The sequence below is a fragment of the Lepisosteus platostomus genome, chromosome 3, assembly GCF_059453375.1.
Source record: "Lepisosteus platostomus isolate fLepPlt1 chromosome 3, fLepPlt1.hap1, whole genome shotgun sequence".
Taxonomy (NCBI): Eukaryota; Metazoa; Chordata; class Actinopteri; order Semionotiformes; family Lepisosteidae; genus Lepisosteus; species Lepisosteus platostomus.
Genome location: NC_142613.1, coordinates 21,690,597 through 21,714,679, shown reverse-complemented (window position 1 = coordinate 21,714,679; position 24,083 = coordinate 21,690,597). Strand labels below are relative to the sequence as shown.

The following is a 24,083-nucleotide window of genomic DNA, read 5'->3' as shown; positions in this document are numbered from 1 at the left end:
GAGTACAATGAACTGAAAACGCAAGCTAAAAAAGACATGTAAAAATATAAATGAAATGTATTAAATTAATATTTCACTTACTGTAGGTGTTTACCAAGAAAGGAACAGATACCGTGCCTCAAGCTGAGGAACGATAGAATTCCATATTAATAGCGTATGTGCTGTATTAAAATGTATTGCCACTTCTAAAAGCTCCATAACCTTATGGTGTACTACCAATTATATTCAAGGAAAGAGATGCTATTCAAAGGCCACTAACACAACTCTTTCAGCAGTCTGTCAAGACACGTGTTATACTCACTGACTGAAGAATTGCTAATGTACAACATGTAATGTAGTACTCATCCATATAAAATATGACAAAACCAAGAAATTCTATACCACTTAGTCTTACTAATACATGCCAGTTTATGGAAACGTTGCATATATTAAGAAGTTAGTTCTTTATGCGTTCTAATAAAGGCAATTAGAACTATATTAGATTCTAAGAGATAGTGAGCCGGAATTTATTAAAGATGAGAAAGATTTAGGTGTTTATGTAAAGGCTGAAACATATACTGTACTTCAGTATATATAGTACAAATGTAGTACAGTATAATAATGTATGTACTGTTAAAGGCATATTCAGGAATGTAAATCAAGGATAGTTATGTTACAATTGCACAATGCTCTACGTACAATGCTTTCTGGAATCAGTCCAGAAAAGAGCAACCAAATACAATACTGAGTTGAAATGAATTTCCTACACTGATAGGCTAAAAGAACGGTTTTGTACTGTACTGTATATTGAACAGAGAACACTACAATGGGACATCTTACAAATATTCAAAATCCTCAAAGACATTGATAAAGTCAATCCCGCAGGCTTCTTTAAAATCTGCAGTGAAACATTAACCAGCCAGCACAAGTGGAAAACCCAGCACAGTGCATTTAAACTGAGAACAGGAGGCAATTCATTACACAGTGGGTTGTGGGAGTATGAAACAAGCACTTAGTCATGTTGTTGAAGATGACACCCTGGATTCTTCCAAGAAATGGCTGGATAATATTCTTGTATAAATTAGCTTTTATAAGGCAGACAGATTTTATGTGATGAATTGTCCAACATTTAATGGATCTTTTATGGATGTACTAATTTAATCATTCATTTAACATGTACAGTACTATTCCAATAATGAAAAACATGGTGTCACTCAAGAGCTCGCAACTGACAGAGCTGTTAATTTATGTCAACTGCCCAACTGCCTCAACATGTTGTAACAAGAACAAATTTATAGCCCATCGTCCACATGTCGAGATGAATTACTTATTGAAATATCCTTGTACAGTATTTTCCAAAGTTGCTTTCTTCTTCTACCATACAGCCATTTGTATGCAAGGAACAGCAAATGAAGACAATAATTAGAAAGTGTCAGGTAATTTCTTATAAGTTTCTTGTGGCTGCTCAGTGAGCTGTATACAGTATTTTCATCTGTACAATGATGAAGATAATAAGCCTCATGCTTCTTCTCCTGTAAGTGAAGAGGCCAATCTCACACGATAGTACTTTAAGATGGGATATACAGTAACCACTGAAAAAAGTTAAATCTAATGATATAGCTAAGTACACTATGTACAATATCCAAATGTGAACCTAAAATGCAATATTTATTTGTAAAGTGTTAAAATAAACTGCAATAACATTTGAAAATTGTTAAAACATTTTTTATTGCACTCCAGCCTAGTTTTATTTATTGAACAATAAATTATTTTTTAAGAAGTCCAACAAAGACAATAAGAAAAAGGAATGAATAACTTGTTTCTCCTTTTCTCATGTATTTTCTTCTGCACCACTTCAAACTGGTTTCAAAATTAGATTTTCTACAGTGTCATTCTTGACATAATTGAAACTGCTGATGCCGAAAAGGATTTTTCATACTAAGTACATATCTACTGTATATTTCATCAGTTCTACTATAAGCATAGACTAAAACATTTTGCATTGCAATTGCAGAAGAGTGTGCAAACCTGGGTCACCTCTGTAGATCTTAAAGGGATTATTACAGATCCATGCCTGTCAAAATCTTCCACATTTACCACGTCTTCCTTATTTTTTCTCCCAGGATATTCACTGGACAGGTTTCTTCAATATTCTAAAGTTGTATTGTCACAAATGTAGTTTTCCTCACCAAGTGTATTACTAGGTGGTATAAGATTGCTGCATAATGAAGAGTGTACCACAATGCATAATGAGCTTGTTACAGTGAAATCACTGCCCCTGGTTTCTCTAGAGCTTTTAAATCTCCAGTATCAGGAGACCACTCTTTTGGCATTCTAAGTTTGACATTTGCTTCTCCATATGAATCTGGTTATTATAGGTGTACCTGAGACAGCATTTCCAGAAGAAATTTGCTCTGTTACTGCATAGTGCACCGACACAGTGTGGATTGGTACCTTTTAGTTACTTGGACTTCTGCAGAATCTAAAGGTGCTGTATTTGTAATGGTTCATTTTCCCACACTCACTCAGTGCTGCACACTCACTTCCATGCTGCTCCCCCTGTTTTCTGAAGTTCAAGTTCTCCATCTCAAGGGACTATTTAATTGGCATACCAAGACTGACATTCATTTTGGCTGTGTGTCTCAGTTGGATGAGATGTGTGCCTGAGTTGGTGGTGGTTTGTATCTGGGGCATGAGATCACTTTGGCTTGTTTTCTTGATAGCTAAAAGAGAATTCAGTTTACAGTTCCACCAATAAAGGCACACAATTAGGAGCTCTTAGTATATTCACCTCATCACATCCTTCTCTTATTTCAAAATCTCATCATTTATACATATGTAGTTGCACCAATTTAGCCACATTTCCGATGCCCATTTTTGTGTATTGCTGGGCTTATGTTGACCTGAATGATATAATGAAAAACAAAAGTATTATTGTTTTAATGTTTCCAATTTTTCATTGAGGGTAATGTTATTTTGCTTCTAGATAATAGTGTTGTGGAACTGTGACAGACCTTTACCTCTCAAGAACAAGTGGCCCTCCACCGCAGTGCCTATCACAGTCATCGAGGGAGAGAAAAAGGTATGAGTTATGGTTCAACTGAGATCCCAGATAAAACATAAATGTTTTGTTTTAAGGCTGATCAGTTCTGAAACTATTAAGTGTTTATCACTTTAACTTTATTACACCTAACCATATTCTGAGAAACATTGTGGTAACATGCTTTTTGGTAGAAAACCTTAGTACAAACTGCAATACAATGCAAACAATAAGTGTACAAGAAAATGTGAAAAAAGTCCATATTGATGTGTAGGTACAATTATTTTGTCCATTTGAGTTGGCTTTCTTGGGTATGTTTGAGTTACACATGAAAAATTGGCATTCACACTTGAAGTCTAATTCCCAAAAGGTTCTATAACAACTATCCAAAGATAAGAAAGGCATACTCACAAACCCCCAAAATACATACGCACAAGTAAAAACCTTGCACAAGGTAAAGGATGTTAATAATAATAATAATATGGTCTGATTTTTTTCCCTATCCTTTGTACTTTATATTTAGGCATACAGTATGTACAGTAGTTAGCTGTGCTAATTATTCTCATTGCACACTATATTAGGAGTACTCATCTTTGTGAGTTCAAAATGATCTTACAGTTATTACACAGGTTTAAACAGGAGGTTTGCACTCATCTTTTGTAGACTCTTACTATTTCTTTTCAGAATGAGGTTCCTAAAGGGTTATGGTCTAAATCTTCAATTATTTTCTATCTTATAATCAGAGCAATCATAAAAAAGGAGTATGCCTGTTGTTAAAAATATTTTTCACTTTCTTACATTTAAAAGCTTTTATCTTCTGTTTTTGTTACCTTCCATCATGCAATACACTGGCTCCCTTTTAACTCTGAGTTTGTGGTGTCCATGACAACCTGTCTGGAAAAAACATTTTGCATCTGAGAAGGAACGTAGCTGAAGGCATTCTGTAAAAGGCAGTCCACATGTTTGCTTCATCTCAGAAGTCAGACCTGGAATACAAATACAAATAAAATGAATATAGACACTTGGAGCTTATTGTTCTTGGACATTTGGCAATAATAACAGTCTAGGGAAAATATGACTATTGGTTAGCATTAATTATTCTCTTTGATCTTAGGAACTGGACAATGTATCTTACATTACCCACTCGAATAAATTCTTCATTAGAATTCTACAAGCTAGCTTGAAATATAGAATGCAGTGCATGCCAGCAGCTCTAAATAACTTCATGGCCTGATGTGTGCTGGAGAAAAAAGAAACTTTGGACATTTTTGGCTTCATATTCAGCTCTGAGACCACACAGTCCCACCAGTAGTGAAGTGTCCTTTGTATGGTGGCCCAGCAAGGGCACACTCCCTTGGTTCTGCATGCAGTTCCTAGGCAGAGACAACATTTCTCACAGCTTATGTAGTTGAATCTTGCTTCCTTTCCTTTCTATTGAGACATCATAAATATTCATGTCAGACTCACTTTTCTTTTTTTAATTTTAAAACTAACAGCAGCAGTTCTAATTACTTCACAATTTGTCTCAGTGTAAATTCAGCAACATTATAATATGTATCACCATAATCACAACCACCTTCTACATTAAAATATCTCTGGGTGTTCAGCTGCTTGCCTTTTGAGTTTAACAAGTCAGCCATTCTTGCCTGTTGCTTTAAACACTATGCCACTTGTAATTTACTGTGGTATAGAAACAGCAACGTGAGTGTTTTGAGTTCATACGGTGCATTAAAGACAATCAGTTTTTGGAAAACCTGCAGTGCAAGGCTTTTGTTAATTTGCTTTTAAATATGTAATTCTAGCAGTTAGAATGCTCAAGTCTGATTTTATTGATCATTTATTTTCTTTTCCTTGTCTTCTGACATAAATAAGGTTTTAAGTTGGTTTTTTTCATAGTGTATTTGCTCAAAATGTGGTGTTTTTATTTGCCTGAAATGACAGTACAACTGTGTGGAGGCTGACATTAGAATCAACACTTTGTTATTTAACTATACTTAGTGGTTTTCTTCAAATGTTTCTTGTTATGCATGACATATTAGACCATATGTATAGAAAGATATTTTAAGTGTTTCTGTAGCCAGGAGATTGTGTAGATGAATGCAGACAGATGTCTGTGAAGAAAATCTTAATTTGCAAATCCTGGCTAAAACAAAGAAAACACATAACCTCTCAGAAGAGTAAATCAGTTCTCCTTTGTCATTTACAGTTATAGTTCTACTGTACATCTGAATCTGCAAATATGATTTACTGCTTTTTATTTTATTATATACTGTGTACTCTAACTACAGAGAAGAGTCAGAACAGTTTTCTTCCATCTTTATTCTTTCATCAATTATTTATATAAGTTTGGCCTGTTATTGTTTGATATTCTGGTGTGATTTTTGCATTGTTTCTAGAAAAGAAAAAAAGCTGTCCATTTTACTACAGCAGTGAAAAGCAAAAGCAATGTTAATTTAATTAGGCTTTAGCTAGTTTCATAGCTTTACTTGCACTATGTGTAAAAGGGAAGGAAATTTCACCCTACGGTAAAAACCTTTGATTAATATGGGCCTTTATTCTTATAAAGTATCTTTTTTCACTATTTGAAAACAAAGAGTGCAGTGAAAACTCTAATCAGCCTAGCTAGAGGTCACTAGAAGCATTCTATTAAAATCCTGGGTATAATATTATTGATTTTCTCTCTGTTTCCATCCTAAGGCCAGTAACATAATGGAAAAAATACAGCAATCTGGGCTCCCCATCCTTTAGCTTTCATTCTTTTTCATGTGAAGGCTAATTAACTCACCCCATGCCCCACATTATGGATTACTTTTGATGTCAACTAGAATCGGCCCTCATCCAAGATTTTGACAACCTGACGATCAGCCCAAATTTCTCTCTGGTCCTGATTGATTGTTGATTATTTTTTCCACTCAAGCTTTACAGGATTCCAATAAATGCATTTAAAATGTGTTACCCACAGGTTAGAACCTTCGATTCCAAACTCATTAGGTTTCCCAAATGTAAAATCGTTTGAACTAGCACTCAGAAACTTCAGAAATGTCTCATAATGCTTCTTTAAATCTACATGGTGGTGGGCCTAGCCATCCAGATGTGTGTGGATTGATTTCCACAAGTATAACATGAAAGGGTGTACGCTCATTCTTATTCCCAATTACATTTTCCCCCTCCCCACTCACCTTTTCTGTACAGGGTATGTTGGTGCATTAGGTTCAAGTTATACTGTACAGTATATCTTACAGGAGTATAAAGTGTAGTTAAGGAATCAAGGAGAATACTGTATATTGCCCCTAAACTGAGTTACATGCATCATTTTTTTGTATAAATTTGTGTCAGTTTATCCATAGACTTCTCTTCCATTACATACTCACATTTTCTTTTGAGTGCCACATTAAGAGGATGAGAGAGAATGTAAGTTTCTCCTCCTGGATTGGATGCCAGTTCATTACAGGGATTGTCCCCAGCAATACTGGTCCTCACTTACTGTATACAGCTGGGTGTACTAGAGTAAAGTACTTGGCTCAAGGTACAGCAGTAGCTGCTCCACTGGGAGACTTAACTTTCCATGCTACACCATCACATAATATATCTTTATATATTACACCTGCTTGGCATAGCAGTGAGAAATATGATGAAAAATGTAAGATAGTGAAGCAATTCTTCATTAAGAAACTTAAAAGTGAACATTGGCCCTTTTGTTGGCAAGGCAAGAAAAGAATGATTTAAAAACGTTATTTAATGTCAGTCAACTGCTGTTATAAAGTATCATAAAAACAATACAAACAACACATGGAATGAATGGCTTTTAAATTCCTAATTTAATTGAATCTACTGTATTACATAAAGAAATAGTTGTAAAATGCTGTTAAATATAAACAGTAACTAAAGGGCTGAGATCTAGGATCTGTACTAAGCTTTTTATTCAAAAAACAAAATCATGAAATGTAATTAAATGTGGTTTTCCCTTTAACTGTTAACATTACCCTGAAAAGTAACTTTAGAGTAAATTTGCCTGCAGAGCTGACATTTTGATAGAAGATGTAAAAACTAGTAACTGTACCTGATTACTGAAGATTTCATAAACTAAGCCAGACTTCACCTAATGAGACATCTATGGAAAAAAATGTTGCTGATGGATAAAGTTATCCATGAAGAGTAGCATATGTCAGCATGCTGTAGGAAGTGCCATCTTTAGAATGATATATTAAATCAAAGGCCCTCTTACATGGTACTTTTAAAACTACCACCTGTTTCACCTCTATCCTTAATGTTACCGTTCAAAAAATAATTGAACATTATTTCTTTTAATGTGATATTGTGCTGAAACAATCTTTAAAAAAATAATTTTATTTAAATTTTGCTTTAGTCTGTATTTTCATTTTTTAAACAGTGGTATACAGAAGAGATGCATTTTGGGCCAGTTGCTTTTCCTGATCTACAGTAGATCAAAGATTTAGATACCTGTATGATTAGCAAACTGGTTAAATGTGCAGATGATCAAAAACAGAGGGAGTGGCTAACTCTAAAATAGCTTAGATAAAATAGATGAGACAGACACATGGCACATACAATTAAACATCGATAAGAGCAAAGTGATCAATACTACTATTACCACTAATAATGATAATAATCACTTTTATTTATAAAGCACCTTTCCAAACCCAAGGACCTTGTACATCATGAATAAAGAAAAAGACAAGCAAATTAAAATATAGGTAATATAAATGAAGAAAAAGAAAAAAACAAGAGCATACAGGTTTTTTACAAATTGATGTACACCTTGGTAAAAATGAAAATGAAACAATTTATCATTACTGTGAAACCCTAAAGTTAATCCAGCTGAGATTTGCTGCCGAACAGTACAATTTCTGTTTTGTTGTACAGTATGTTGTATGTATGTATGTCTCATCTCTGTTCTCTGCTGTACCAAAAGAAATTCCACCAACTATTGTCTACCAACAGAATAATCTAACAAACAATAAAATAGGGCCAAAGACTGAACCCCATAGTAGAAACTTAAACTACACATACAGTATCACATGGGTGATTCACAGTTGCAGGAAGCTACACATTAAAGTCTCCTTGTTTTTAAGTAGATTCTTCCATGTTCACAGAATGACAATTTGGGGAAGCAATAAAAAAGCAAACAAAATGCTTGGGTGAATGTTGTAGCAAATAATACATTTTCATAAATCAATGAAAGTTATGGTTAAACTTTACAATGTGCTAGTAACACTGTATTGGCAAGGCATATTGTTACAGTTACATAAAGTGTGATTAAAGATTATTATAAATCTTTCTATTGCCTTTACAAAGCAGCTTGGGCTTCTTTGCAGACAATGCAACAAAGAAGAGCCCCATTAGAGCTTCTAAGATGTCCACAAACCAGGTCATTCCTAAAACATCCTAAAACACACTAGGGATATATGGTGTAGATGGTCTCCTGGGTCATTGCCCATCACCCAAAGGACATCCACCAATGATGGACATGCAGGGTGGGTACCAGGATTTAGGATTATAACATCCTGATAACAACCTATGCCAATCACCAACTGTAATGTTGCACCTTAAAATCTAGAACCGAATTATTTTTTATTGGTAACTCATTGGCTCTTCATCTCTCTCCAGCTGAACTGACAGTGACTTTTCCACCCATGTGACTGCAAGCTGACTTGGTCAGGACTTTTCTCCAGGCCAAGAGAGTTAGTCAGTAAAGAACAACTCTGCCCAAAATGTTCTTTCTGAAACAGAAGAAATGTTGTGCTCACAAACCCTCTGTCATTTTCGCTTGATCAATGAAATAAGAGAGTTGGACTCTTATTTTGTCAGTATCCTGAATATGCTAGTATATTCAGTAAGAAGCTAAAACTGGGATGAACCGAACCTTTCAGTGAAATTCTAACTTCCTTGTAGAGCTCAACAATGGAAAAAGTTATCCACAGTTGTGACTTTCACAGTACATAGCAAGGAGCTGCCAAGTCAGACCATGGCCTATCCTAGCTCTTTCTTCTCAGCAGGAAATTTGAACTCCTCAAGGAACATTTGGCCAATGGATCTTTGAGCATAAAACATCTTTTTTCATGTTATAATTCTCGAGAGTTGGACTACTGTAACATTCCAAACACGTTTAATAGTTCACGGCAGTAAATGCATATTTACGTACAGTAAATATGCATTTACTGCCGTGAACTATTAAACGTACATGTAACTGAGAATAAGAATGTGATGATTACCATGTATTTTCACTCTGACTGTTAACACTTCTCCTTGTAATTCTGGAGTGAACGATCAGTCTTTCATATCACAGATATGAACGGGTTGCATCACTTTGGTACAGTGTGTTAGACTCTACCAGGTTATTTTCAGAATGTGCAGAAGTGTGACTCGATCTGCTGATCTGACTCCCTTTTTATATCTATGTTATGTTAGAAACAGCTGAGGATGATTTTCATTTGGAACTGTGAGGGGGTTAGTGCTGAAAGGAAGATCCATTGGATTAGAATAGAGGGTGTTGAGTAGGGGGATATGCTGTATCATTTCATCATACATCCTTTCATCTCTTTATATACACAAATGTTTTTTTTTCCAGGCATACAGGCTCTTTTTTTCAATTAAATGAAAAACACATAACCAAATATAAACCAAGAAATGTAAATTAAAGTGTTACATTATGCCCCTACGAAAAGAGAAAACTGACAGAATAGCTGACAGAATGTAAAGAATACATTATGTTGTATGAACATTGTACTGTATAAATATCAGTAAAACAGCACTTTGTAGGATGGTTGTCATAAAGCAACCGGATTTCAGATTTCATGGGCTCCCCAGGTGCTTGTTTGTCAGTGACCCTGAGTGTGCCTTTAGTAATGTATTATTTATGTAGGCCAGAAGGGGCCATGATCAGTAGGTCTCATACGAGTCGTGCTGTCTTCCAGGCAAACTGACCTGGAGGCAAGCCAAAAGAAAATGGGGACTCCAAGGGAAAATGGTTGTTAGACTTGGGGAAAAAGCAACCGTCTACAGCAAAGCAAGTTGCAACAATAACCAGTGTACACTTGCTAGTCTAAAACTCCTGACACAAAAACTATAAGATGTACAGTAACTTGAGAACTATCCTCTCTTTTTTGTCATTATAAAACTGCTCGTGTCAGGCAAAGTGTAGAAAGTTGACAAGAGATATAAAAAGAGAGTGTCCTTCACAAGTAAAACAGTATTATTTGCTTATCCTGGTCCTGGAATATTTCTTTTGTGTCATCTAGTTTTCATTCCAACTGAACCTTTGTGCAGTAAACAAAAGTTAAACTTTTTGTTTGTATACCGAGAGACATTAAAACTCTTCTTTATACTTTGTGTCTGCAGCCAGACATGCAGTAAAACAGGTGATTTGAAACTATCATATCTTAAAACAGTCAGTGAGTGAGTTAAATAAACCTTGCATTTACTGTAAATAGCAATTAAATGTGCATACTGTCTAATGTGTTTGTGTTTTTTAATAACTATTCATTAAACGACAACATAAATATTCTAAGAAACATATTTAGATTAGAACCTGATAAACAGATTTTTAATTAATTCATTACTCAAAATCTTCACATTAATTTTTAAATGAACTTATTTTCTTTCTGTATTTGACTTCATTTGGACTAATGTTCTGTATTCATACAAAACCAAAAGTACCACATCTGTCTTAGGCGTTTGCCTTATGGAACTTTAATTTTAAATGTTTAATATGTTTAATGTGAATTAAATGATTTAGTAATAAAACTGCTTTAATTATCATGTTTTAATGTAGCTAGCAAAAGCCATTCTTGATTAACGGTATGCACAGTATGGTAGCTGAACTAAACAGTATTTGACCCTTTACATTTCTCTTCTACCTTCTTAATGCACCTCAAATGGTCAATGTGTGTATGTATGTTTGATAATGTTTTACCTCTCTCTAGTCTTAATTTTAACAAGTAGAGTGGTTCTGTAATGAAAGACTAGTGTAGAATAAGTTAATAAGCTAAACTTTTCCTTTTATCTCAGAGATGATGACATATTCCTTCATTGACAAATTTGTGATTGGTTGTTTGGCTTCTGTTGAACATAGTGAATGTTTTGATGTGCCCTGGAATTTAAATTGATGCCAATGGAAAAAAAAAGAAAAACTTGTTAAGAAAGCTAATGATTGTTAAAGAAAGCTAATGATAGACAGCACATTCTATAAGTCACATTCATGATTTATTTTTCTGAACAACTGCACAACTATTAACACATGTTCCAGATTATGTAGATATTAAACATATTATTAGAAGGCTTTAAGATTCCAATTTAACAATCAGGACATACAATACAGTATTTAAGGTAAGATCACTTTATTAGCCATATACAATTTCTTGCATTAGGAATTTGTCTTTTTCACATAGCCCAGCTTGCTCTCCATGAGACACACAGACAGAGAGAAGCTTAGGGTCAGAGCACAGGGTCAGCCATTGTACAGTGCCCCTGGAGCAGTTGGGGTTAAGGGCCCTGGGGCCCAACAGAGAAGGCTGCGAGATTTGAACCAGCAACCTTCCAGCCACAGGCACAGATCCTTAGCTCCTTACTTTGTTGTAAATACTAGAGTAAATACAAGATTATTAAACAAGTTTTCTCTTATGTTTTGGGGGTTTTATAGGGAAGATGGTAATAATTGCTTTCACTTTAAAACACATTATAACTGGAATAGGTTGCCAAATCACATGAGATCAAAGACCAATTTTTCAGCACTTGAAAAAATCCTAACCAAATAGTTTACAGCATGACTTGCCAATAAGCACTGTGATTTATGTGATTCTGTATTGACTGGTTGTGTACTGTCTGCTGCCACCTAGAAACTCATTTCAATGTGGTGTAATTTGCAGAGAAAAAAACAAATGATTACATTACAAAATCCCATAATTCATTTTGTCTGGCCTGCAGTGATTTGGTGCTGAGAAAAAATTACAGTCTGTGCTTTAATTTTCATTAATTTGTTTCTTACCAATTTTGGTACGTTATGTGATAAAAAGGTGGGAAGATTCAGAACAAAACCCTCATCTTTACTGTTATCCAGACATTGTATAGAATTATCAGAGCACATCACACTTCATATATGTAGAACTTTATGCTGAACATTCAAACTGGCATTTAAGTGGCTTTTAAAAAAAGTCATTTGAGAATCTAAGTGGGTATCGGGACAGCATACCCCAAAACTTACTCAAAACTTATCTTTATATGCACATTAGTGTTGATGTTTTTAGCCACTATATAACCTGATCAAGGTTATATCTGGGGGCTGGTTAATAGATACTTAAAGGAATCCTTCTTTCCTATTAATCAGATCAGTAGTATACATGTATTTAATGGTGTGGCATTATAATGTGGTGTGGGAGGTTATGTGTTTTAGTGTAGTGTGCGAATAAAGGTCTTTGCCAATTTATAAACATAATAGATTCCATGGGTCTTTTCACAAGAGCAAGGAAGTTTACCTGCTGTCACAGAGCAAGTCCAACATCAATTAAACGCTGCCTTTTTAAAGTCCCTCTTTCTAGTGCTAGAACTAAACCTTGTTCTAGGACCACCACCCATCCTGCTTGCCTTAGAAGATGTTGAGTGTGGTGTGACAAACAAGACATACTGCACATTTCACCACAGAGGGGGTTACATTTCAAGTTATTGTTGTTAAATTCCCATGTTGCCTTTCTGACCGAAACAAAATGTAATTTTAACCAATGTATTGATCTGCTATTTTGATACTAAACTGACTTCATTGCCTTCTGCTTTTTTCAGACTATGAAAGGCCGAAAAAAGTATACACCCCTATATTCCTGTCATTTTAGTTTAAGGTGTAGTCAGTTACAATTTAGTTGAAATAATATATTAATTTAATGCAAAGTGCTTTGTAATTGGAATACTAGCAAGTAAAAAGTAATACCTCTTGCTACATCTTGGCAATTTGGCATATAAAGTATTTTCAAAATCTTCTTTGCTGTGAAACCACATTTATACCTTCTCAATTATACATGTGAAAAAAAGACTGTCAGTCTTTCACAAACTTTTCACTGAAGTAATTAATATAGTTCTCTGTACAGCTGTCATTCAACTCTTATTTATTTTAAAGTAAAGCGGTTGCATTTGATGCATCAAGACACCTCAGAGGACCAAACTAAGAAACTTGTTCTGATTTCATGGCACTCGGAGGCATACCATACAGAGAAGGCTACTCTGTGCTTGCTCAAAGCTAGCGTGTTATTTTTTTTATCTTATAGTGGAATGCATAAAAAGTTGTAGAAGAGATCAAAATGCAATGACATTATGTCCCAGGGGACATAGTTAAAGGAACTCTATCAGAGATGTTAGATAATATGACAGACCAAGCACGGTAAAGAGATCTTGGGAAGAGAAAAATATGTAGACTGCAGGTCCTGTAGTTATGCGTACAGTATATGGTCTTCGAAAAGATTTGAAGAAAATACATAACCTAGCAGCAGCTGGGGCTATTTTCTGAGTGGTATAGGAAATTGAGGCTTGTAGGGCACATTAGCACAGCATCTAGTGCTGTGTGTTAAAGGGGTAATAAAATTTTAAAAATATATAACTACAGGATTGGTTGTTAAAGAAAAAGTAGAGTGTTGTTCCAGTTTATTCTTACACAACTGAATAATGATTTAATGTCACAGCTTATCACAATAAGCTAAGTAATAATTTAATAACCTATGTGTCCTTAATATCTGTCAACAAATGTTTACATCTGTTCAATTAATACTGTACATAGCTGAACATATTTACATTTAAAAACTATGAATGGTGAAGACTAAGCTGATTAACTTTGTCTAGCTTTACGACACAAAAAGTCACAAAAGCATTTTTTTAATCATATACTGTATACTGTACTTTGTTTTAATGAGCAAATAGAAAATGTTTTACAACAACTTAGAGATATAATAGCAATAGAATCAAATCATTTTTAGAAAAAATTAATTGAATTACATTTTATAAGGGCATGTATTGGTTTTTAAAAAGTTTATGAAAAATTGTATAGTAATCTATTATTCTAATATTTAGTTTCCTTTAAGATGAGTAAAACTCAACCACATAATCTTAAGTAGCTATATATTAATATTTAGTATTCAATCTCTTAAATGATAAAACAAGTGCAGAAATTAGCATCAAACTTGGATTCAGCATTAAGAATACTTATTATGAGAGTATTAAACACAGTCTTTGATAATTTGGGCACATTTTGATAAACAATACAGTTAGAAAAAAACTGCTAGTAATCAGTTGGTTAGAAAACTACGTGTATATTGGAACAAAACATTTAAACTGTTGAAATAGTTCGGCTTGCTATGTACAATGAGCTCTAAAAACTATTCCAAATCAATCAATTGACTCAATTAGGGGTTCAATAAGTTTAATTGATTAAAAGCTCAGTTGGAATGAGGACACAGGGGTACAGTACTTTGGTAAAAGGACTTGAAAACACTGATCTAAAGAAACATAAAGATGTCTAAAAAGATGAGTGTGTGTTTTATATTATTATAATTCCCCTAAGCAGACTGTGTGATTTTAGATCAATCCTTGAATCCACAGTTTGACTGTAAAATAAGAAAGGTACATTAATTATTAACTACAGCTAATTATAAATCAATTAAATGATTAAGCTTTTTGTAATAAATGCCTGTAACAGAATGGATTGTGAAGCCCATGGTATGAGCACTGTGATGGCCTGTTCTAATTTTGTATCGATCCTATAATCTTTTTCCCTCAAAAATAAATGCTAATAAAATGCATATTTCTGCAGACATTTGAAGGATATTTGATGGCTGTCACGATTGTAGTCCCTCCCCCTTAAGGGCGCTCCGGCTCTTCCTTGTTTGCCTCATTCCCCGCACCTGTTCCTTGTTCTAGCCTCCTTCCAGCCCCCCTTAAAAGCCTGGCACTGACGTTAATCCGTGCTCTGCATCTGATCTCCGTATCGTGTGAGTCTGGGACCTGGAAGCACCTGGTCCCATTCAAGTTTTATTCTCCGTTCCCGTTGCCCTCCCGCCAGTTCCGACCCGGTTCCAGTTTTTAATCCTTTGTTTTAGATGGATCACCTGGCCATGGACTTATGCTTGTGTTTTTGGATTTCGCATTGGACTTCTTTTTTGGATTGTTTGCCCCGGACTCACCCCCCTGAACACCTGCACACTTTAGACACGCCCCCCCCATATTAATGCCTGATTCCTGCATGGCTTTTCTCCCCAGTGTTTCCTCACTACCCTGGATTGTGTTGTCCACATAGGGTCTGGAAAGAACTGTTTCGTTACAATGACGTGTTGACTCTCCCACTCTTCTGGTTGTTTTCTCTTACTTTCTTAATAAGCAATAGGGTTTATGTTGTATAATGAGCCTGTTATAGTGATGTCATTCCCCTAAGTTGCAGAGGTATTAGGCCCTCATGTAAAAAGACAAATCTTTTAATGTGGTAGGTTTGACATTCCATTGGACTGTGTTGTTTGTTGGCCTAGAGGCATATCGAAGACAGCTATTTCAATCCAAACTCTAACAGCGTAGTATACAGTGTAACCAGGACATGAATCAAGTAGGAGACTAATGCCTATTAATTTGCTGAGGATGCTGCAGAGTTAGTGAGAGTGAAACATGGCTCCTAAAATAGAAAGTGCCTGCTACAGTAATGCCACTTCTCTAGGCTGTCAAATACATTTAGGTACCCAGCAATAGAGCAATTGTTTTTTCATAGCTAGTTTGGTATAACCTTACAACTTGAGGTTAGATAGTTAAAATATTTTATTCTAACTGTAAAGCCCTAATATATTCAGCCCTAATTTATTTACCTTGATGATGCATGGTGATATGAATACTGAATAAGCTTTCTTACAGCCATCATTTCAGATTATTTCAATGCCTGGCCTCAAAATTTCCTATGGTATTCCCTACACTTTGACTGTACCTTTTAAGAATTTTTTACTCTATTCTTTCTAATAGATATTATTATTTTATTATTTGTAATTAAATCACATAAAAGCATCCATACATTTCAATTTTATTATTATCATCTTTAATTTTAATTCTGCAGGAGGCTTTGAAAATGACACATATGAGCTCACACCCAGAAGAGTCACACAGAGTCTGCTTTATGTCTAAAGCACTTTGAGCCAAGCAGTAGGATGCAACATTATTGGAGCTTCAGTGTGCTTACTTTGCAGTGCAAGATGCTGAGTTTTTGTGTGAATCCCTGCTTGATTGTTCTCAGAGTTCCAGTTACCCCTGGTACGGGCTCATGTCTGTTCTCCACATCCTTCTTAATCTTGATCTCTAGAACCTTAGCTTCCTTTAATAATAATAATAATTGCTTGCACTTATATAGCGCTTTTCTGGACACTCCACTCAAAGCATTTTACAGGTAATGGGGACTCCCCTCCACCACCACCAATGTGGAGCATCCATCTGAATTATGTGACCACAGCCATAGTGCGCCAGAACGCTCACCACACATCAGCTATCAGTGAGGAGGAGAGCAGAGTAATGAAGCCAATTCATAGATGGGGATTACTAGGAGGCCATGATTGGTAAGGGCCAATGGGAAATTTGGCCAGGAGGCCGGGGTTACACCCCTACTCTTTTTGAGAAATGCCCTGGGATTTTTAATGAGTCAGGACCTCGGTTTTACGTCTCATCCAAAGGACGGTGCCTATTTACAGTATAGTGTCCCTGTTGCTATACTGGGGCATTAGAACCCACATAGACTGCAGGGTGAATGCCTCCTGCTGGCCCCACTAACACCTCTTCCAGCAGCAACCTTAGTTTTTCCCAGGAGGTCTCCCATCCAGGTACTGACCAGGCTCACACCTGCTTAACTTCAGTGGGTTGCCAGTTGTGGGTTGCAGGGTGATATGGCTGCTGGCTTTAGCACTAGAGTTGCATCATCTGGGCTTGCCTCATTGATGAGAAGGCACTTGCTTTGTTGTTTGGAAAATTATGTGTAGTCTGTTGATTCCCAGAGTATGATAACTTTGCAAGTCTAACATAAGCCACATGTCTTAACCTTTTATGGACTGAAATGCTTCCATTTTGTAGATCTGTTCAATTCTCACAACTCAAAGACCAACGCATGCAGTGAGCAGCCCAGTTGTGGCACTTTATGTCTGTACTGTAGGTGCTAGTTGAAGTTGAGGCAAGTTACTGTTAAAAGCATGCATTACAGTTACAAGTTACTTACGTACCTGTATGTAGGGGAAGGATTTATTTGAATTAATACAAAGTTGGGCAAAAAGGCTTTCAGAACACAATTAGTTACTTTTCATAGTAAACATACAGTATACACACATAACAGTTACTGTTTACTTTGAAAACATTCCTGCCAACATGTTGTTTAATTTAATATACACTCTTACAGTATAAATGTAAAGTGAAAGTTTCAAGTATGAAAAAAACAGTTTAACTAGTCAAACATTTTTTTTCTAACTAGAGCGGTGATTGCCCCTGATTTCAGTCCACCAGTTTATGTCTAAGCTGTGTGATTGTGTGGCTACAGTGGGTTTTTGATTGTTTTTTTTTCTTCTCCTTTTCAGGAGTGGGAGTGGGTTTTTATTGTGGGAATTTATGGAAGAGGGAGGGAGGAGGAGGTTGTTTTGTTCTTATTTCCGATTGTTGTTTTTTGATTGTTTACAAAATAAATCAAAATATTTCACTAGGGACAACAATATCGCAGGATTGAATGCTAGTGAATGCTTGGAATTCTTGGTGAGAAAAGTTTGGCTTACCCTGCTTGGTTAATGGGTAGCTTCCTGGCCAAAGGACAAAGACGTTCGAACCCCATTCAGACTGAGTGAACCAAGAGGTAATAATAATAATAATAATTGCTTACACTTATATAGCGCTTTTCTGGACACTCCACTCAAAGCGCTTTACAGGTAATGGGGACTCCCCTCCACCACCACCAATGTGCAGCATCCACCTGGATGATGCGACGGCAGCCATAGTGCGCCAGAACGCTCACCACACATCAGCTATCAGTGGGGAGGAGAGCAGAGTAATGTAGCCAATTCATAGAGGGGGATTATTAGGAGGCCATGATTAGTAAGGGCCAATTGGAAATTTGGCCAGGACACCGGGGTTACACCCCTACTCTTTTCGAGAAGCGCCCTGGGATTTTTAATGACCACAGAGAGTCAGGACCTCGGTTTTACGTCTCATCCGAAGGACGGCGCCTGTTTACAGTATAGTGTCCCCGTCACTATACTGGGGCATTAGGACCCACATGAACCTCAGGGTGAGCGCCCCCCGCTGGCCCCACTAACACCTCTTCCAGCAGCAACCTTAGTTTTTCCCAGGAGGTCTCCCATCCAGGTACTGACCAGGCTCACACCTGCTTAGCTTCAGTGGGTTGCCAGTTGTGAGTTGCAGGGTGATATGGCTGCTGGTCATAGGTAGCTGCAAGGTGGAGATGGGGCAGAGGAGGAGTGCTTGACATGACTTTGAAGGGAGGCGTTTGAGTTCAGTTTGGTGGTGACAATGAATAGATGCAGCTGTGTGAGATTAACTTTTTGTTGTTATCCCTCTCAGAATTCAGTTAATAATATCTATTTTAAGAAAATGGGGCTTTACGTTGAAGGTGAAAAAATTATAACTCCTTTCTAACTTCAGTTTTAGTAGTTTCGTTTCTCATTTCAAGAACGGTATGTTTTGCTAAGGGTTGAAATTATGAAAAATCATTTCAGACTTTGCTGTATTGTCACAGTTGATTGCATTGTGTGCATTCTAAGGGCTTATAGGGTGCTGTTAACTGTCTGCTTTCTAATTATAATTTTTCAATTATTTATTTAAATTAAAATTTTCATTTTAAATGCACTAGACAGATCATTAAAAATAATTTAAACAATATTAAGAAAGTGTCATTAAGCTCTCAGCATTTAAGTGTTTTTCGAAAAATAATTTTGTGATTGAATGTCTTTAGTTGCAGGGTACTGAGTATTTCTAGTGCTGATAATTGGCACCAAAATGTGATATGTCTTATGTCATTCATTTGAAAATGAAGAATAGAAGATTCATTTGTGTGTGAATCATGAATTTGATTGAATCATAAGGAAGTTTCAAAAGGAACTATTGAACAGATTTTCATTTTATTTTCATTAGTAGCTATTGTACCTTTCCTTTTCACATAGTGTAGCCATTACACAACACTGCTGCTGCTGTTACATGCCAATAGCATCAAAAAGCTGCCTACTGCCTCTCAGAGAAACTCTGTCAATAATATGCATTCCCACTAGCTTTGTGAAGGCAACCTAGGGCTAATTTCCATGTCAAACAGGTTTCCATCAATAAGATCCCGCAAAGCTGCTCTCTTGTGGTTGATGACCTGATAAATGAGTTATCTAGTGAGAAAAAAAGAGATTTTGTCCTTTACCTTAATATCAGACACAGTCTGTAACCCCCCTCCCCCATATACACACATTCCAAAGAACCAAGTAGCATCATCTGAGAGATTTAACTCTTTTCACATCCATTCGCAGATGGTTTACATATTCAGGCATAGACTGAAGCAAAGCGTGTCAGATGAGCATAAAGTAAATCAAAGTGTCAATTAAAAGAAGAGTTGTTTTGTGGCTGAACAAAAAACAAGGTAAAGTTCTTTCATATGAGACCCGGGACAAAAGCATTTGCTGGCCTTGCAGGCCTTTGCTCCATCGCATATATAGATATATTTTACAGTATACTGATAAGAGAAAGTACAGGACAAGTTAATTATGATGTAATATAAACATTGCGATAACCAATTTAACTAATTAGTTAACACTAATTTAATGTAAACACTATTTTAACACAAGGACGATGGATTAGGCAGGCCATTAATAGCATGAGATCCAGCTGTCCAGTTCATCTAAAAGCCCACTTTAATGGAATCTGGGTCCAAAGTAACCTAGCAGGCATTCAGACCGAACAACAAACGTTGTCAATCAGAGCCATATTACATTCTACCGAGTCAACAAATAAGTTAACAATCTTAAAATAAAAGAACGTATTTGGCATCCCTTCTTAAATCAAGAAGGCTGAAAATTTGATGTTGTTGGGCTAGTGATCCTGCCAGCACAGCAGCAAGGTTTGCACACAGTGAAAAATGATTAATATCTAGGACAATCTTTTAAAGGCAGGATAGTGGCTGTCATTGCATGATTTGATAAGGCACTCAAAATCACTCACAACTAGAGCTTATCAGAAACAGTGGAACAGTACAGCTAGGAAAGACATGTTTGTCTATCTGTAGCCCAGATGACTGAATCCTGTGTGTTCCACCGTTTTACCAAACATACATTTGTAGTCTAACAGAGTCTTCTATATGAATCCTACTAAAGCAGCTAGTTACTGCAATTCTTCTGTTCTACACTCCAAAAAGACAGTCCTGCAGCTGATTTTATCAGTTTATGAAATTGTTTCCAGTTGTCAACCATGCTCATAGCTCATTATAAACAATCAAGTGTTTTGGTTCTAGTATCTTCCTATGGTTTTCCCGTCAGAGAGACTTCTGTTGCATCATTACGTTCTCAGGGTATAATGCCAATAAAAAATGAACTGGCCCCGTAGCTTGGATTTCAAACCTAGCAAGACCTTGGTTTCTCATTAAAACCTACCAAGGAAAAGACAAAAGCATCCGAAGCCTCGACAAACGCTTGATTTTTATTGGGTTCATACAGTGTCTTATTATTCTAACTATTGTATCCAACTGTGACTGGATATGTTGGCTTACAATTTGTATACATTTAAGAGCGTAGAGCCATTTTAGTTCCTCAGCTGTTTCATATTAACAGTTTTACATGGTTAAGATATAGTTTCACATAAAAGGGTATTGTTCACAAGAAATAAAAACACCAGAGAATTAAATGTATTAAAAAGTGTTTATCGAGTGCTTAGTTTGAAGACAGGGCTCACGATTTGCCTCGGCACATTTGGCTGAGGGCCAAACCCCTGGCTGTAGGATGAGGAAACGAGAACTGCTGCAAAGGTGGAGATGGGGTGGAGGAGGAGTGCAAAAGACAAATATGAAGCAAAGAAGGCTTATGAAAGTTACTGTATTTATGTTCTTTTTCTAATTTAGGAAATTATCTAAGGAATGATTACAAGTTAGAGAAACTGAGGTAAAATTAAACTTGGCTGCTGTCATCTCCCCCAACTCTCATTTTGTACTCCATTTCATAGGAAAAAGTTAAAAAAACTGTTGTTGTTTTTTTCCCGGGATCATTTTCTTTTTATGTCTAAACACTTTGACTTGTGTACAGAGAGAGATTTCTTTAATGATTGCACAGAACTTCCTTTTAAAATGTTCCTCATATTCTTCTTTTGAAGCAAAGTGCTTTTGGTTTATGGGACAGATGGGAACAGCAATATAGTAGCCCTTTGATGTCTTATTATTGCAAATGGCAGTTCAAGTCAATTAACTTTATTTCTTTCCTAATTGCTAGAGCAAATAAAACCTTCATAACTGTGCAGGTGAAATCTTTAACTCAGTATTGGAGGTCAAACTTGGACTTGGCTTAATTTGTAAAGTCTTTCTATTAGAGTTCCATTATGGCTGCCATTTGACTTCATGCCCTGATATTTTACAAAGTAAATTATGTAAAAGTAAGTTATCTGATACTCACTGCTTGAGATTACAGTATAGCATCGTGTTTCCTAAATGCAAAATATTTTCTCCATACAGTAGTACTGGAGATATAAACCTTCAATTGAAATTTAAAGTTTGGGATATTCCACTGTGAATTTTAAAATATATAAGTAGTAGTGATACTATGAACAAATAGAACTTTAAGGATACAAACGTGCTGATTGAGTACTAGGATAAACTCTTGGAAAAATAAAACTACAGTACAAATCATAGTTGATATGCATGAAAGGAATTCAGATACAGAGGGGAGGTTTTCGTGGAAAATCTTCAAATAAACAGTCTCACTAATAATTTGATTATTTTTTTGTCAAATACTATTTTAATTATCTCTATTGGAAGACGTGTATTCACTTAGTAGCCCTGGTAAGTTGAAGTCCTATTCAAATGGTCTTCTGTGGTTAAAGGTGGCTTTGTGAGAAAGACACTATCTTGGTGTGAAACCCGAGACTGTGGTGTGGCCTTGAGCCAAGATGTCCAATTGAGACAAGTTGCAGAATCGGAGACAGCTGCTCTGAATAAGTGTTTTGCTCTTGGAGGGAGTGAGGTTCCACACGAGGGAAAGGAGCTGTCAGGATAGGCTCTGTGTTGAACTAGCCACTCATCTGGACTAATTAAGAAACGAGTGAGTGAGAGAGAGGGGGTAGGTGGGTGAACTAAATGGAACTCAGCAAGCCAGCTATGATGTTCTAGACATGAAGGATGAGGGGTAGTTTGTTTTTTGCCCAATATACATGTATTGTGCTGCCTGAGGAACAGTAGCCTGCTGAGCACCTGAGGGAATACGGTATTACATGGAAAGGTAGCAGTGTATCTTCTCTTCACAGCTAGGATTGGGGAGTTTAGATGGCACAGGATGAGTCTGCCAAGTAACCTTGCCCTAAGAACTGCAGAGCAACAGGCAGCTGAGAGCAGAGTGACTGACCCTGCCTGTTGCTGTGTCAGGGGTGTATTTTTTACAGATAGTTCAAGTAGTTAGGTAGGTCAGCATACGTAGGCAGCAAAGGAACAGGTAAAGGCAGACAGACTCCTTGCTGAAAAGAAAAGAGACTCAATGTTTCAACTGTGGAGCCTTCTTCAGGAGTTATGAAGAAGAGCATTGCTTTGGTACAGTGGTAATGCTGTGTGCCAGAAAGTCCCGTGTTCGATTCCTGGTCAGAGTACAAGTTTTATTTCTAACAAATAAAGACTATCTTCACTAAAAATAAAATAAAGTAAAAAATATGTACACTCTTTCATTTTTTACAGATAGGCATCCCTGGCCAAACAAGGTCAGCTAGAAAAAGAATGAAGAAGAGTATTAAGGCAAACAGTCTAAGATCTGGTGTTTTCTGATGAGACAGGGAGTTATGATTAGTGAAGACGGAGATAACTAGGCACTGCAGAGTAAAATCAAGTTGAAAACTCTAGTGGCTGGTGATGATTGAAGACAGAGAGCAAGCTGGATGCCATAGAGCAAGTCAGGAATGAGCACTCCAATGCTTAATAACTGGTGAAGATGAGGTGAGCAGAGTTAGTGCTGCATCATAAATTGAGAGTAGAGTCAAGAGAAGACCAGCAGAAGGAAGAAGTCTATGCAGCTTGCCACAAAAGGGAACCAAAACAAAACAACAGAACATTGAAGAAAGAGGACAGACCACTTAATACACATAAAGATAAGGTGGTGTAAGGAAGTATAAGGTTGGTTAAGGAGCTTTATGAAGTATGGGTTAATGCTGCCATGGATGGTAAAAAGAAACTTTTTGTAAGAACAATCAAAAAGTGATGAACTTCAATGTGTTAACGTGTTCCATTTTGATCTTAGCAGGTACATTTTATATAAACACTATGGATCAGTGTTTACTAATAAATCCCTGAATGCACATGTTAAATAGCTCTGTGGATGTAAAAAAGATTACTTCTAAAGCTATAAAGTGTAAACCTCTTAAATGCTCCAAATCTAAAATAACACCATGTTAGATGGGAGGATGAAATAAAATAACACAAACACTTACAAAGACTTATGTTAATCCCATATTATGCAATAAAGAAATTGAAACAATATCAAAAACAGTATAGCAGTAATAGAAATACAAAGAAGACTTCCCTATTTACATTTTGTCTTTGATACAGTTTTGATACCATTTCAAAATATTTGGCAAAAGCAAAAGGTATAAAACATGACATCTGAAAAAAATACTTTTTTCCACTAGGTAGTCAATGGAACATATAAAACTTGACTTCTAATGAATTCTCTTATTCTCAAATTGCAGTAGAGTCCTAAAAAGAATGTCAAAGTTATGAACAGTTTTTTGTGACTCTGTTTAATTAGTTTTTCTTTTCAGAGATTATTAAAACTGACTGAATTTAACGTGATATCATTGGGAACTAATTGCTCATTTTGAAAGGAAGGTGGTGATC

General features: G+C 36.2%; 1 protein-coding gene across 1 annotated transcript in view; it reads left to right on the top strand.

Annotated features, from left to right (window-relative positions):
• The window catches only part of LOC148674632 (exostosin-1-like), a 416,854-nt gene that overhangs the window by 357,802 nt on the left and 34,969 nt on the right, over positions 1–24,083 (top strand). The window contains exon 8 of the mRNA XM_088624945.1: positions 2,966–3,061. Coding sequence (XP_088481071.1) covers positions 2,966–3,061 — 96 coding nt within the window. The remainder of the gene's footprint in view (positions 1–2,965; positions 3,062–24,083) is intronic.